The sequence below is a fragment of the Notolepis coatsorum genome (assembly GCF_963971535.1).
Source record: "Notolepis coatsorum genome assembly, chromosome: 6".
Lineage (NCBI taxonomy): Eukaryota > Metazoa > Chordata > Actinopteri > Aulopiformes > Paralepididae > Notolepis > Notolepis coatsorum.
In genome coordinates this window covers 18,176,478-18,191,658 of record NC_140170.1, presented here as the reverse complement: position 1 = coordinate 18,191,658, position 15,181 = coordinate 18,176,478, and the positions used below count along the sequence as shown (strand labels likewise).

Below are 15,181 nucleotides of genomic sequence, written 5' to 3'. Positions count from 1 at the left end.
GGATAGACAGTCATTTGGTGGCCAAGTATATTTAACCCTTTCACTGCCACACTACAGAAGGTTAACCCTTTACTATCACACTACTGACGGTTACCGTCGGTAGTGTGATAGTAAAGGGTTAACCTTCTGTAGTGCGGCAGTGAAAGGGTTAACCTGCTGTTGTGCGGCAGTGAAAGGGTTAAGGTGACAAATGTAAACCATGACCCCCCCCCCCATTTTCTCCCCAATTGTACTTGGCCATCCCCAATGCCCATGCTACCCCTTTATCAGAGTCACCATCTCCATTTCAAACAGTCATATGCAAAGCTTACCAGAGTGATACGAGTCAGGTCAGCACCGTTTCTTGGAGCAGGACTAGACTGCAAAATGATGGTGTCATCAGACTCCCCCTCATTGTCTGCACCAGAGCTGAGAACGGAGCTTTGGCTGGAGTTGCTTGCAGAGGTCCTCACTGAATCTAACAATCATGTAGACATATAAGTGTGATTAGATAGGAATGTTTGTGACAAGTGTAATGTAAAAAGGCCACATTAGATTAGGAAGGATCCACACGTTACATTGGGCATATATACAAAGATCATTTCAAAGTACAAAAATACACAGTACCTGTGTGACATTTTAGGTTAGCCAGGACACGTGTAGCCTTTTTACAACGCATCCGCGTTTCCGGCGCTCTGATTGGCCAGGTCATGTGACATGTGCGCCCAATAGCGTGTTTGCCCATTTCCGCGTCGAACAGCCTGCAAACTACCTGGCGTTCTATCGCCATGCTCTAAGACAAACTCTAACCTTAACCAACTTCGAAGAGTGCCCTTAACCAGTGTAGAAACTTGCCGTCCCACGATTGCCGCTCATGTCACATGACCTGGCCAATCAGAGCGAAAAAAACGGGAACCCGGAAATGTTGTAAAAAGGCTTCAAGCAGCCAGGACTGTATGGATGAGGCTATAAGGCTCCATGTTAGCAACTCACCTTCAGGATTTGAGTCTTGGGGTGAACAAATCTCCAACACACCCAGGTCTGGTTTTTTTAGAAGAAATTGAAACGCCTCGTCGTCGACTTCAGTGTTTGAGTCATCATAGACCTTTAAGTCCAAGGTACTAGGAATTTCAAATTTCTTGGCAACTATAGACAAAACAAGATTGCACAAGCTTATTGATAAATCTGTTGTGCAATTTATTTAATTTGTATTAATTAAAATGTCATAAAATGGGATATTAAAATAGCCACTGAAAATGTGATCATATGAGGAAGATTGACAGCCTTAATTGACATACTTAACACCGGTTCCTGACAGGCAGCGAGCGTGCGAACTGGAGACGAAATCGTGCGCGACACTGTCCTGATATGAGGCGGCGCGTGTCCGGGTGTGTCTGTGTGTGTGTTACCTGGAAGCACACAGGGGCAAAGCAGCCTGCGATTCTTGACCAATAAAAAGTGTTTAGGGGCGTGACTCGGCCGCGTAATCGCTCAACTAGAGACACAGCGAGCGAATATTTGAGGGGGGAACGACATCGCCGCTCAGTTTGCTGTCGCTCGCGGCAGGTCAGGATAGTCTGATTGAAACGAATACATTTTAATCATTTTCGCAATCACGCTCGCTCGCGTGTCAGGAAGGGGTGTAAGACATTGATTGGTTCACTCTATCCTAAATAAAATGGATTGTGCTTTGTACTGTAGGCCTACAGCTTAAATTAACATGCAGGGAAAGCCTAAACTGATACCCAGTATGTTGTTGCATAGGGCAGTGGTTCTCAAACATTTCATGTCAAGGACCCCCCAAATTGACAATTAGCCCACAGACCCCCATTTGAAAAGATGTGCCATGGACCCCCATAAGACAATATTTGTACGGCTCTAGCAGTGATTCTCAACCATTTTAATTCCAAGGGCACCCATTTAATGGCATTTGTATCTTTGGGACCCCAATTTATATTGTAAAATCAATGTTAATTTAACTCTTGACGGTGTACAATGGACGTTGGGGTCCATTTGTACACAGTCAGAGTTACAGACCAATAAGGGTCCATTTGGTTCCTAACTATCAAGGCGGACGCCATTTTGAGAACCAACGGCACGCTGTGCAAAATGTTTCACTCACCACACTCCAAAAAAGTTGTGAAGGTCAATTGGCCCTCAAAACAGATGAATTTCTGCCGGTCAACGTGTTTAACACGTACAGCCTGCATCTGATGGCAAATAAATAATAACAGTTACTAAGATGATACATATAGGGCACAACAACTCATGCATTATGAGGAGTGTTACAATTAGAAAATATTACAAAAGCACCATACAGTAAATTTCGCTGAGTACATTTTACTCAAACTGAGTAAAACTTTACTCACGTCTTGGGCTCAAATTGACTCAGTTTGAGTAAAATTTACTCTGTGAAATTTACTGTGAGGCTATCTAGTTCCACAAGTTTCCATTATATTATACATGGAGGCAGAACTCACATACCTAACATTACGGTGATGGAGCGTCTCACAAATCTTTGTGCACGTGCACCCATTAACGAGCGACAGTGAAAAGTGTCTGGGCGGAAACAAGCGCTAACAGTTTGGTTCCGCATTAAGACTAGAGTCAATCCACAATCTAGAGGCGAATTGTTGGGCATTCATTCAAATTAGTCAACCCAGTACAATGGTTCAAATAAACACTTGTTGAACCGAACAGTGCGTCAAATTAACTTGTTATGTCCATTTACCGCTAGTAAAACAGTCAACCTACAGCACATCGCGGTAAATTTACGTGACTCTATTTAGAGTAAAACACACGTTGTCTCTGCCACCGTTTCAGCAAAATCCGCCAACATGTAACATATAATTGTTCCATCTCCTGTACTATGTCTACTTGTCTTGTATGTTCTTAATACGTCAGTTTTTGTATGGATATAGTTATATCACTACTTTTAACAACAGCCTACAGGCATGGTCTACAGGTATGGTCTCAGGCCTATACAGGTATAGCCGCATGCAGGTGAAAATGAGCTTCTGGCTAACACTAGCTCATATACATTTTACATGAAAACCGACATGTTGATTAATGTGCACTGTCCCTGATAGCAATACTGTTGATAATTGAATACTCGTGTTGCACCGACGTACCTGTTCTTAAGTTATTGTCCATAAAACTGTAAAACGTTTATTTAATAGCGTGCGTGCTAGCAGCTAACATGCTAACATCGTGATAGATGGCTCTGTGGCTTAGCTGTAATGTACGGTGACTCTATTTAGAGTAAAACACACGTTGTCTCTGCCACCGTTTCAGCAAAATCCGCCAACATGTAACATATAATTGTTCCATCTCCTGTACTATGTCTACTTGTCTTGTATGTTCTTAATAAGTCAGTTTTTGTATGGATATAGTTATATCACTACTTTTAACAACAGCCTACAGGCATGGTCTACAGGTATGGTCTCAGGCCTATACAGGTGGAAATTAGCTTCTGGCTATACACTAGCTCATATACATTTTACATGAAAACCGACATGTTGATTAATGTGCACTGTCCCTGATAGCAATACTGTTGATAATTGAATACTTGTCCATAAAACTGTAAAACGTTTATTTAATAGCGTGCGTGCAAACGTATAGCAGCTAACATGCGAACATCGTGATAGATGGCTCTGTGGCTTAGCTGTAATGTTGCAAATTAGTTACACACATTGCTGTTTAATAAATTAACAAATAATAATAATAATCTTACCTGGTATTTGGCATCCAACTTGATCCAAGAGAAGGAAAATATCGCTGTATTGCGCTCTTGCTGCTACCTGAGCTTGAAGCGAGGACTTGCCGAGAGAGAAAGATGGCGTCGGCACCTTTGGGAATTATATGGATAGTAGGCGTGACCAATGCTGTATTACTCCAATAGAAACTCTTCTGGAACTTTACTCTCACTCTATTGGCCACAGGCAATGATTATGCCCCAAATGGAGTAAATATGACTACTTGAGAGGAAAATAACTCCGTAATAATTACTCTGGGAAAATGACTCCCCAGTTTTTCCTGTGTAGGTACAGTTTTGAGGTGTGTGTTCAACAGAATGTAGTATCAAAAACACGTTCACAAAAAGTATGGGTTACTGCTTTTTTATTCCATTTTATTTGTACTTCTCCACTGTACTATAATTATGTCACCTGTACCATGTCTTATACTACCTGTACCCCCCCCCCCCTCCCCCATGCTGCTCTGATGCCTGCAATTCCCCAAGGGGATAAATAAAGGAATATCTTATCTTATTCATCATAGCTTAAAATGACAAGAGCAGCTACAGTAGCTAAGTTAATAATATGCTCAAGTCACCAACAGTGTTGAGCTTTTGAAAAGCAAAGTGCATATTTTTCACAAAATGAAGCAATGAGACCCTAGACGATTGCATGTTAGTGTGAAAAACATGATACGGGTGTCCCTGTCCTTTACAGTTAGCTAGCTAGGATAACTGAAAATAACGTGAGACCTAGCTAGATAGCTAATGTTAGCTGGAGAGTTTGAACTATCTCACCCATTAATTAAGGCTATACCATTACTAAACAGTAGCTTTTATGCTCTACTTACCACTGTATTTATCTTTTATCCTCCTCCTCTTCATTTGGCTTGTTTATTATACGTAGGTATTGCTGGCTCAAAGTTTCATTTACACGTGAAGATTTTCTTTAGTTTTCTTTCCAAACACAAGTGCCATGGGGCCCCTAGGGGGGTTTCCTACAGTAGTTTCATTGCATATCATCCATTTGAATTGCGGTCGCTTTTGAGTACAGTCATTATGTCAGCCCTCTGGGGGGTCCCTACTGGCTCCAGGCTGCTGCCTGTCGTCTTCACAGTGGGTAATGTAGCCTTTTTAGTAAGAAGGGCAAAATACGGGACATTTACGGGGAAACGGGAGGACGGCGGGAAAGAAGGGTCAAATACGGGAGAATCCCAGGGAAACGGGAGGGTTGACAGGTATGCACAGAGCACGCGTGTGAGCGACTCGAGTCGCAAGTGTGTGTAAAAGCACAGCAGAGACCCGCTCCTCGTGCAGACAGAGAGAGCACAGAGCGCGCGTGTGTGCATGTGTGTGCGACTCGCGTCGCGAGTGTGTGTAAAAGCACAGCAGAGCCCCGCTCCTCGTGCAGACAGAGAGAGAGAGCACAGAGCGAGCGTGTGTGCATGCGTGTGTGACTCGCGTCGCGAGTGTGTGTGTAAAAGCACAGCCCCGCTCCTCGTGCAGACAGAGCAAGAGAGATGGATTAGAAAACGGTTTAGTTTAGTTTGTGACGTTTAAATTCCTAGAAAAAAAACTATAATTTCTCGAGTACAACGGTTAAGTTAAAATAGTATTTTTTCTCAGTGACGTGAACATTGGTGTCTAGGGCATGTGCCCGCGCACGACTACAGCAACGACAATGGCTCGCGCGAGGTTACATGCTACCGTTCCAAGGGACTTTTGACAACGAAAACACCTTTTGAGCGTTGCTGCTGCTGGGCAAACGAAGATGCCAGCTAAAACGCTGTTGCCATTCGACTTGGACATGCAAACAAAATCATTCGAAAATGCAACATTGTATAACCTTAGCCTAAGTGATTGTAGCTACGGCGGTGGGGGTGCTGGAGACATGATCCTGAACACTGAGAGACCAATCCCAAGTCGATCGGAATATTCTCGGCCGAGCTATAGTCACTTTTTCAGCACCTACTCCCCATGAGCATGCGCAGATTTCCCACGGAGATTTAGGTTTATCAATCTGCGACTTCCGGAATAGCCCGTCTATGGAGTAGTCGCATGTGACAGAACTGCTCACCCGTTTTTTTTTATTTTCGTTTTAAAAACATTTATATATCACCAATGCGTTTAAAATTAGACGCATATATCAACTGAGATTATCAACTAACTATATTGACTGAAAGATTTGTGATGCCGAAGAAAGATAACTCAAAACCAAATCCAAAGCCAAGTTCAGAGGACCCGCCGATGGCTGCGGGATTCGTGCGTAACAGAGCAGAGGATATTGACGAGATGGCCTCCTCCTCAACCGCTATAAACACCTCCGCAGATACAGAACATATCATCCGGGAAATGAAAAGAATGGAGAAAACAATAACCGAAAGAATAATAACTGATATAGCCGAAAAAGTAGATGCTATTAAAGTATCTATCGAATGCAATATCGAAGCGCTAAGGGTGGCTGCCGACGCACATATTAAGCGCACCGTAGCACTGGAAACTGGTTTGGAAGAACATCAACAGAATTTCGGTCTGATCTACAAAGACATAGCTGAGATCAACGAGAAGTTAACGGCTGAGATGAAGGAAAACTACAAAGAACACAAGACGGATCTCAACTATATAACGGCTGAGCTTAAACGAATCAATGAAGAACAAAAAGCTAAAATATTCTAGATGGAATATCAAAATCGCAAGCTGAATATTCGTATAATCGGACTGGACGAGTCTGTGAGCTGCACACATACTGAAGCGTTCGCGACAGAATTACAGAAAATCCTGGGACCAACTATCCTTCCTAGGGTACCTGAGGTGGACCAATGTTACAGATTGGGGACCTGATCCAACGACAATAACGGCAGACCTAGAGTGATCATGGTTGTCCTACATCAAGTCAGAATAAAAGAAATTATCATTCGGGAGACGCGCAGGATGAAAGGCAATCTGAAATACAAGGATGTGTCAATATACTTCTTTGAAGATTGTCGGGAAGTGGTGGCCTTGCGGGCCAAGTACAAGACGGTGATGTCTCAACTCTATTTGGGGAAACACACTCCCACATTGATGTACCCTGCAAGACTTGGTATCGTCGATAAACAAGGAGAAAGGGTTTTCCTCAACTCGCCTGAAGATGCTGACAAATATATGGCAGCACAACGTGCAGTTTATATACGGCCTTTTAATCTTTGTTAGGCATGGACACCATATCGTATAAACTTTAATGAACCGCTGATTTGGGACAGAGAGACCTACGAGCTCGGAGTTATTGAATGTTTTCCCCGTTGGACTTTTATTATTGCGGACATATTGGACTTAAAATTGGAACGATACAGAGAAGATGAGCATGACGAAAGGATGACACGCAAATTCATGAAGCGGTCCTTATTTTATTAGTATGGATTTCTAACAACATTCTGGAACACACTGGATCATTCTGGCACTGTAATTCTGGAACATACTGGAACATTCTGGCACTGTAGAAACGACATATTGGAATAATCTAGAACATTTAAAACATTCTTTGATATATGGAACATTCTGGAATAACAGCAATATGTGGCCAGACATACCAATAGTATCTAGCTGCAGAACCACAGCACCAGCCAGAAGACCTCCGGGGGAATAACACTCTTCACAACAGATCATCGACCCACCCCTGGCCAGGGGAAATGCTGCATATACGTATTTAAAAACTGTTTTTTATTAATTGGAGATATTTCCACTACTTCTCCACTTTATACTCTAGGTGTTTAAGCATGGCAAAGCTCTTTCAAGATCTAAGTAAATGTTCTCTTTTTCTTTCTTTTCTCTTATTTTTTGAGGTTCTCTATTCAGTTCAATACCTCTCTATTATTTGTGGGTTGCTATAACTTACACAAGTTCTTATAAAATGTAAGTGATTATGGTATGATAATTGAAGCTCATTTTTAGTCTTTATTTTTAGTTTGATTTTATTTTTATTTAACGGGAGAGTGGCCAAGCCACAGCTGACATTCTACTTATGGTAGAATTTAGAATGTTAGATCCTATGAAATACATAGGAAAGTTAAGGATAAATGGCTCATTCTGGGCTAACCGGTGGTGTAGGGGAGGGAGTTATAGGCGAAGGTTGTGTCTATGGAACACAGTCCTGTACGACTCTATGAGGGAGGGGGATTTATTTGTATATATGTATGTCTTTATGCTCGGCTCTCAACGGGACCTCAATAGTAGGATGTATATCCATTGTGAATTCGCACTCCAGAAGCATTACCAACAACTACACAACAACATGTATAGATTATGGCTAGTTTGAATATAATGATCTGGAATACTGGGGGAATAAATAATCAACATAAACGCAAAAGCGTGCTCACACTGATGAAAAACAAACAGGTTGACGTGGCTCTTCTAAGGCCCTGTCCACACGAGAGTTTGGATTTAATATGACCGAAGTTTGAAAAAATAAAACTCCGTCCACATGGTGAACACAGGTGGACAACCGTGTATAACTGCGTACTCACGGGCAGAGCTGGAACCCAGCAACCGATACATTTAGTACAATGTAATACAATGCCAAAGCAGTAGGCGGCGATGTTGTTCAGACATGAAGGCCATTTCAACCAATCAGAAAAGACTGAACGCTCACTAAACTTCCTGTTGGGTCGCGATCTGCCATTAATTTACTGAAGAAGAAGAAGTAAACTTCCTGTTTAGAAGCACAGCTGGACCCTATTGATCATTTTGCCAACGGAACATATATTTTCAGCAAAGAAAGAAACTGCAATAAACAAACGGATACATTCACTGTGTTCTGCCTCTCATTTTGTTGATGAAACAAAACCATCAGCAACACAATTTACCACCAAGAGCGGATAGTTTAGTCTCACAAAAAAGATCTCCGGTGTTGTTAGCTACATGCTAATGTCAATGGCATTCTCTATGTATAGTATATAGCTTAAATGCTAACGTAATAATGTAACGTTAACGCTAGTATAATGAATGGATGCAAACGTTATTTAACACATTGCAGAATGGGTACAATACAATACGGCTCAATACAAACAATTGTTAAGGGGATGCAGTCTGGACTGGGTTCCTTATAACAATAACTTGACAACACATGAGTTTAGTTTAGCTGCAGCTACATGTTTACTCTGAGCGTCAACAGACATCAGTCGATCACAACACTCTTCAACACAGACGATACGTTTTTAACAAAAGTTTGTTACAATCATTTTCATATAACGCTACTTGGGACAGCTCTGCTGTAAACACTGGTGTAGTTGGCTCTGCTCTAATCTCTCTACCCTGCGGTCTGCCGTGAACATGGGGAATAATTGCGACAGCTCTGCTGTAAACACTGGGAATAACCCCGGTTGCTATGCCCACACGCAACTGCAAAACCGCACAACTCCACCCTGGCCACCGGTTTCAAAGACCGCGGTTGCAGTGTAGCAAATCCCCGGTTGTGTGTGGCTGAACAGTGCAACTGCGCACATACAATCACGGTTACATTAAACCCAGCGTTCGTGTGGACGGGGCCTAAGCGAAACGCACATTTTAGTGGAAGACAAAGCTACGTTAGCGGACAACATATACCATAACATTAGTCACTCTTCCTTTGGAACGAGAACCCGTGGAGTTGCTATAGTCGTGAAACGGAAGTTGAATATTGAATTGAAGGGAGTATGGTCTGATGCAGATGGTCGGATAACCATAGCTAAGATTGTATACAGGAATAGGAAAATAGCGTTGGTAGCGGTATATGCCCCAAATTTGTACGAAGCTAATTTCTACACTACACTTACCAGAACAATGTTAGACCTTCCTGAATACTCATCTATAATTGGTGCAGATTTTAATGCCATTTGGGATCCTGGGATAGATAAATCTTATCCCACCTTTTCCAACGAACAGAAAAATTCATCTAATGCGTTAAAGGATTGGTCGAAGAATACAGGTGTAAATGATCTATGGCGATCACTCAACCCCACGACCCGGAAGTACTCTCGTCGATCTGCAAGACATAACACACTTTCCAGAATAGATTATGTTTTTGCATCCCCGAGACTATTTGATAACTATGACGTGGAAATGGTACCCAATGCATTATCAGATCACTGTTATTTACTCCTAAAAGGATAATTTGGTATACGGTCATCCCGAGCCCCAAGATGGCGATTTAACTCGATATTGCTGAATAACAAGGAATTCATTACACAACTCAAAGAAGCTCTTTCTGTATTCCTACTGGAGAATGCGAAATCGGTGCAGGACCCCAGAATATTATGGATGTCGGTAAAGGGATTGATCAAGGATTTTACCGGGTGCTTTTCCTCCAAAATACGCAAGAATCGTTGCTCAAAATTGGCAGAGCTGGAAACGCTTTACTCTACGTTATTTTCTTCTTTACAATACAATACTCGGTTCGACTGGAAACTCAAATTAATGTTAAAAAAAGAGATTAATGCCATTTATAAACAACAATCTGAAGTACAAATACGTAGCACAAGACAACAGCATTACTCTCAAGGTTCTAAACCAAGTCACCTACTAGCTATGCGATTAAGAGTCAACGCAAAATTTGCAGATATAACTACCATTAAAGCACAACAAGGACTTGTTAGACCCTAAAAAAAATCAACGAGAGATTTAACGAGTTCTACTCCAACTTGTATAAATCAGAAACGACCTTCGATCAAAACAAAATGGACACATATCTTAATCAAATTAACCTCCCTAAACCATCAGAGGATGACGCTAAACAGTTAGAAACACCCATCACACTAGATGAACTCAGGGAGGCCATATCTGAAATGCAAAGTGGTAGGGCTCCTGGAAGAGACGATATCCCACCAGAAATGTACCTCTCATGTTGGGACGTAATTGGACCCCTATTACTTAATATGATTTTATACTCAGTCAAGGAGGGGAACTTCCATAAGAACGACAATATTGCACTCATAACAGTCCTCCTTAAAAAAGACAAAGACCCCACCGATTGCGGTAGTTATAGACCCTTAAGCCTCCTCGGAACCGATATCAAGCTGTACTCCAAGGTATTAGCCATCAGACTTCAAAAGCATATGACGTCTTTAGTTCATCCGGATCAGACTGGCTTCATAAGAGGCCGCTTGATCACGGATAATATAAGACGATTACTACACGTACTAGATGCCAGCAAGGATTACACCACACCTAAGGCGATGCTGTCCCTGGATGCGATGAAAGCTTTTGATAGGATGGAATGGTCTTATCTATGGGCAGTATTAGAAAGGATGGGGTTAGGAAAAGGATTCATTGATATGATTAAAGTATTATACAAAGACCCATCGGCCATGATTACAACAGGTATAATCACCTCCGAAATCTTTCCGGTATCACGCTCTTCTAGACAGGGTTGCCCTCTTAGTCCCGGACTATTAGATTTATCATTAGAGCCTTTAGCACAATATATAAGACAATCCCAATCCATAGAACCAATCGCAATCAAGGGCACAAAACATAAAATGTGTTTATATGCGGACGACGTAATACTGTTCATGCAAAACCCTAACACCGCAATGCCTCATCTTCTCAAGTTGATTGATGACTTTGGCAATCTATCGGGATTTAGGATAAATTGGCCAAAGTCGGCTTTCCTTCGACTTAATGCCCCTGCAAAAAATATACTCCTTCCAGAAGAAATACCAATGGTTAAACACTTTAGATGTTTGGGAGTGGAAGTATTCCCTACTATAAGCCAAACGGTGAAGTACAATTACATAAAAATCCAAAATAAGATCAAATACGACTTTGATAGGTGGTCAAAACTTAAAAACTCAGTACAGGCACGGGTATCAATAGTTAAGATGGATGTCCTACCTAGAATCAACTTCATTAGCTCAATGCTACCGTTACCCCCTCCAGATGGTTACTGGAAAAAATTACACTCTACCGCATACAAATTTATTTGGAATAACAAACCGCAACGTATAAAAAGATCCACCGCACAGAGAAACAAAGCCGACGGAGGTATGGCATTTCCAGATTTTTACCACTATTTTAAGGCGTACACTTTAAGACCACTGACAACCTGGTTTGATCCCCAAGCATCAGTATCCTGGAGAAATTTAGAAGTAAATATAGTAGCACCACATAGACTGCAGGACATAGTATACACCAAATTATCAATTAAGCAATGCGAATTGAAATTTGGCCCCATTATTACTCATGCGATCCGGATATGGCGTGAAACAAAAAAAATTTCGAACCCACATAAATGGCATAGTCATACTCCCCTATTCAATAACAATGCACTCCTGATTGGAAAACGACCTATAAGATACCCTAAATGGGAAAAGCAGGGCATACACACATTAGGAGATGTTTTCAACAAGATATGAAGAAATACTTAAAACATTTAATCTTACCAGTTCCACATATTATTTTTACGCACAGTTAGTTATGTTTGAAGGCTCATGGATTTCCATTAAGGATACCAATTGAACACCACAGATACCACAAATTCTTCTATGAAAGAGAGACAGAGGTTTTGTATCAGATTTTTATCATCAATTACTAACGTCCTCGTATGGAATCCTCCACCTAGACTCAGTCTGGAGGAGGGATATACCAGACCTGGAAAATGACTTTGATTGGCAAGGAGCCTGGGCAAATGTCCGACTTACATCAAGGAACCCGGATCATCAACAAATCAATCTTAACTATATTCATAGGACATACCTGACTTAAACAAGACTCCAGATGCTCCTTATGTACAAATGGGGATGAGGGTACCCAACTGGGATTGCCCACCAGTTAAGATATTCTGGAAAGAAGTGTCCCAGCAATTATCAAATTTCTTAATTCTGAATATACCTGTACACCCCTCTGTATTGCTGTTGAATGTTTTTGAGTTTGCAGTCCCTATACAGCTAAAGAGATTAGTTTTATCTGGTATCACAGCGGCTAAAAAGCTGATGGCATCACGTTGGTTTCAACCGGAAAAAATGTGTCGGAAGGTTTGGATTCTTACATATCTCGATGTGATTTATCTAGAAATATCTACAGCAAGAATTTTAGGTGTCAGTGAATCCAAAATTGCAATGTGGTTAGAAGTGGTGGAGAGAATAAAAGCTAGCATATGAATTGTAGTGCCTGGTTAGGAGCGAATGATAATGGATGGATTATCCAAGTGGGGGTCCGAGAGCATATGTATGTAGGGTATTAGATAGCAAGTATTAGGTGTATATCTCATAGAATACATTTATTTAAATGGTGATTTCATTGGATGTGTACTGTTAATTAATGCTTGTATATCGAATTTTATGTTGTTATGTTTATGTGTATGTTTAAAAAAAAATATATATATATATAAAAAAAAAAAAAGTTTATCAATCTGCGCATGCAGAGTTTGGAGAGTAGGTGTGAAAAAGTGACTATAGCTCGGCCGAGAATATTCCGATCGACTTGGGATTGGTCTCTCCGTGTTCAGGATCGTGTCTACAGCACCCCCACAGCCGTAGCTACAATCACTTAGGCCAGTGCTTCTCAAACTTTTTCTGTCAGGCCCCCCTTTGGCGGACCAAAATATTTTGGGCCCCCCCCCCTCCCCTCGCCCCAACAAAATAGTCATGAAATGGGCCATGTTTAAATTTATTGAAATAACACCAATATCGTGACCTTTCAAATTGGCCCTATATTTTTGTTTTCAGAGCTGTCATGGATGAAAAGCCAGCTTCACACAGATACTGTATGTGGTGCTGAATGGTATCAACACCTTAACTGCTGCATCATGAGACACTTGGTGGGCCATGAGATGAGATACTTGGTACTCAGCACCACTCTGAAACTAGCTCTCTAGGTGGTATCAGATGAGATTTCAAAGAGTTCTTCTCAATGTTGTCTGTAAAGGTTTTTTTTTTATCCAGAGTAACTTGGTGATCCTTTTCTGTGTTTTATTAAATAATGATTTTCAGATTTTGAGAAATGGTATTTTCATGGAGAACAGTGCAGCTGCAACAGATAGCACTTTACTGATAATTTTCTGTAATTACCCCTTTTTTTTTTTTATATAAATCTCAAGCCCCCCCTGTCATGCCTCTGCGCCCGCCCTGGGGGTCGTGCCCCCCACTTTGAGAAACACTGACTTAGGCTAAGGTTAAACGAGAGAAAAACAACAACAATTGACTTGGGATTGGTCTCTCCATGTTCAGGAGACTATTATAAAAGTATATTGGATATTGGTCTCCAGCACCCCCACAGCATACAACCACTTACGCCAAGGCTCTCATTCATTCATTTTCTCTCTCCCGTGAGCTCAATGTAACGCAGAAATGCAGTGGTCTATGCTCACTAGCTAACATTGACCGGCTAACTGTTGATATGCTATCCAACCAGGCAACTCGCTTTTACATTGAAATTAGCATGTCATTGGCATTTTCGCAAAAACAGCAACATGCACAAAGCAGTAACAATAGCAACCAAATGAAAACCCAATCGTCCACATTCTTACCTGCGTAGGGGGAAGTGCAGAATCACTCAAACAGGACACGTTGCTGCTCTCGTTCACGTCTGTAATGAATGAGAAGCAGGCAGTGAATCGTGTGGCTGGTTTCGACATAGCACGACAATAGCATCGACTGTTTCGTAACGCAAGACTTTGTTTGCTCGGCATTCTACTCTGCATAAACGCCAAAACATGTCACTCTGTGTGGGGGTTTGTAGTAGGAGTGTGCGTAGTCGTTATTGAGAGTTGTTTTGATCACCATGGAGCCAGCTAAGAAGAGAAGCTGTTCTCAAATGTGGGAACACTTTGATCTGATCAGTCCTAATAAGGTATGTGCATTGTACTCCTTAATAATGTGTAATTCTGAGAGTGTACAAATTAGAGTAGCATTCGTTTTCTATATGATTAGACATGTGTTGTGTAGCCTATTATGCTTTCTAGATACCAGTTTGGATGCAATTAGATTTTCTTACGGGTCAAGTACTTGCTGTGTCATCAGCAATTGGCCTATAACAACAATACGTCCTCAATGCTGAGGCACTTCAGAGCCAAGCATGAGAAGGAGAACCAGCAGGACTCACATCAAGGTAGGTTTAATAATAATAATAACTTTATTTGTACAGCACCTTTCATACAGGGGGTTGCAGTTCAAAGTGCTTTACATCAGTAAGAAATAAGACATAAAATATGTGTAAAACAAGCAGCAAGATCAAAGCATAAAGTGGGATAAAATAATGCAGATATTTTAACACTTTGAGTGCCACACCGGGTTTTCCTTTTTACCCCCTTGATGCCACCATCCACTCCCGATGTTAACGTTAATATCGCCTAATCTATGTTTTAAATTATGGCTATGTGTCTAATCTGCCCGTCGCTTATCAAAGAGTCATTTTCCAGTCAACATGGGCAAGGCAGATTGTATTTTTATCGCTTCATTTCCGTTTGATAGCATTTTGAAAATCACCCGTTTTCCGGGGAAAAACAACACATTCTATGAT

At 41.3% G+C, this 15,181-nt stretch overlaps 1 protein-coding gene across 1 annotated transcript in view; it reads right to left on the bottom strand.

The window, feature by feature from the left end:
- Positions 1 to 15,181, bottom strand: part of LOC311229399 (uncharacterized protein) — a gene marked incomplete at its 3' end in the record, with an annotated part of 160,086 nt that overhangs the window by 73,720 nt on the left and 71,185 nt on the right. Inside the window, exon 7 of the mRNA XM_084315483.1 lies at positions 14,190 to 14,248. Within this exon, the coding sequence (XP_084171609.1) occupies positions 14,190 to 14,248 (59 nt within the window). The remainder of the gene's footprint in view (positions 1 to 14,189; positions 14,249 to 15,181) is intronic.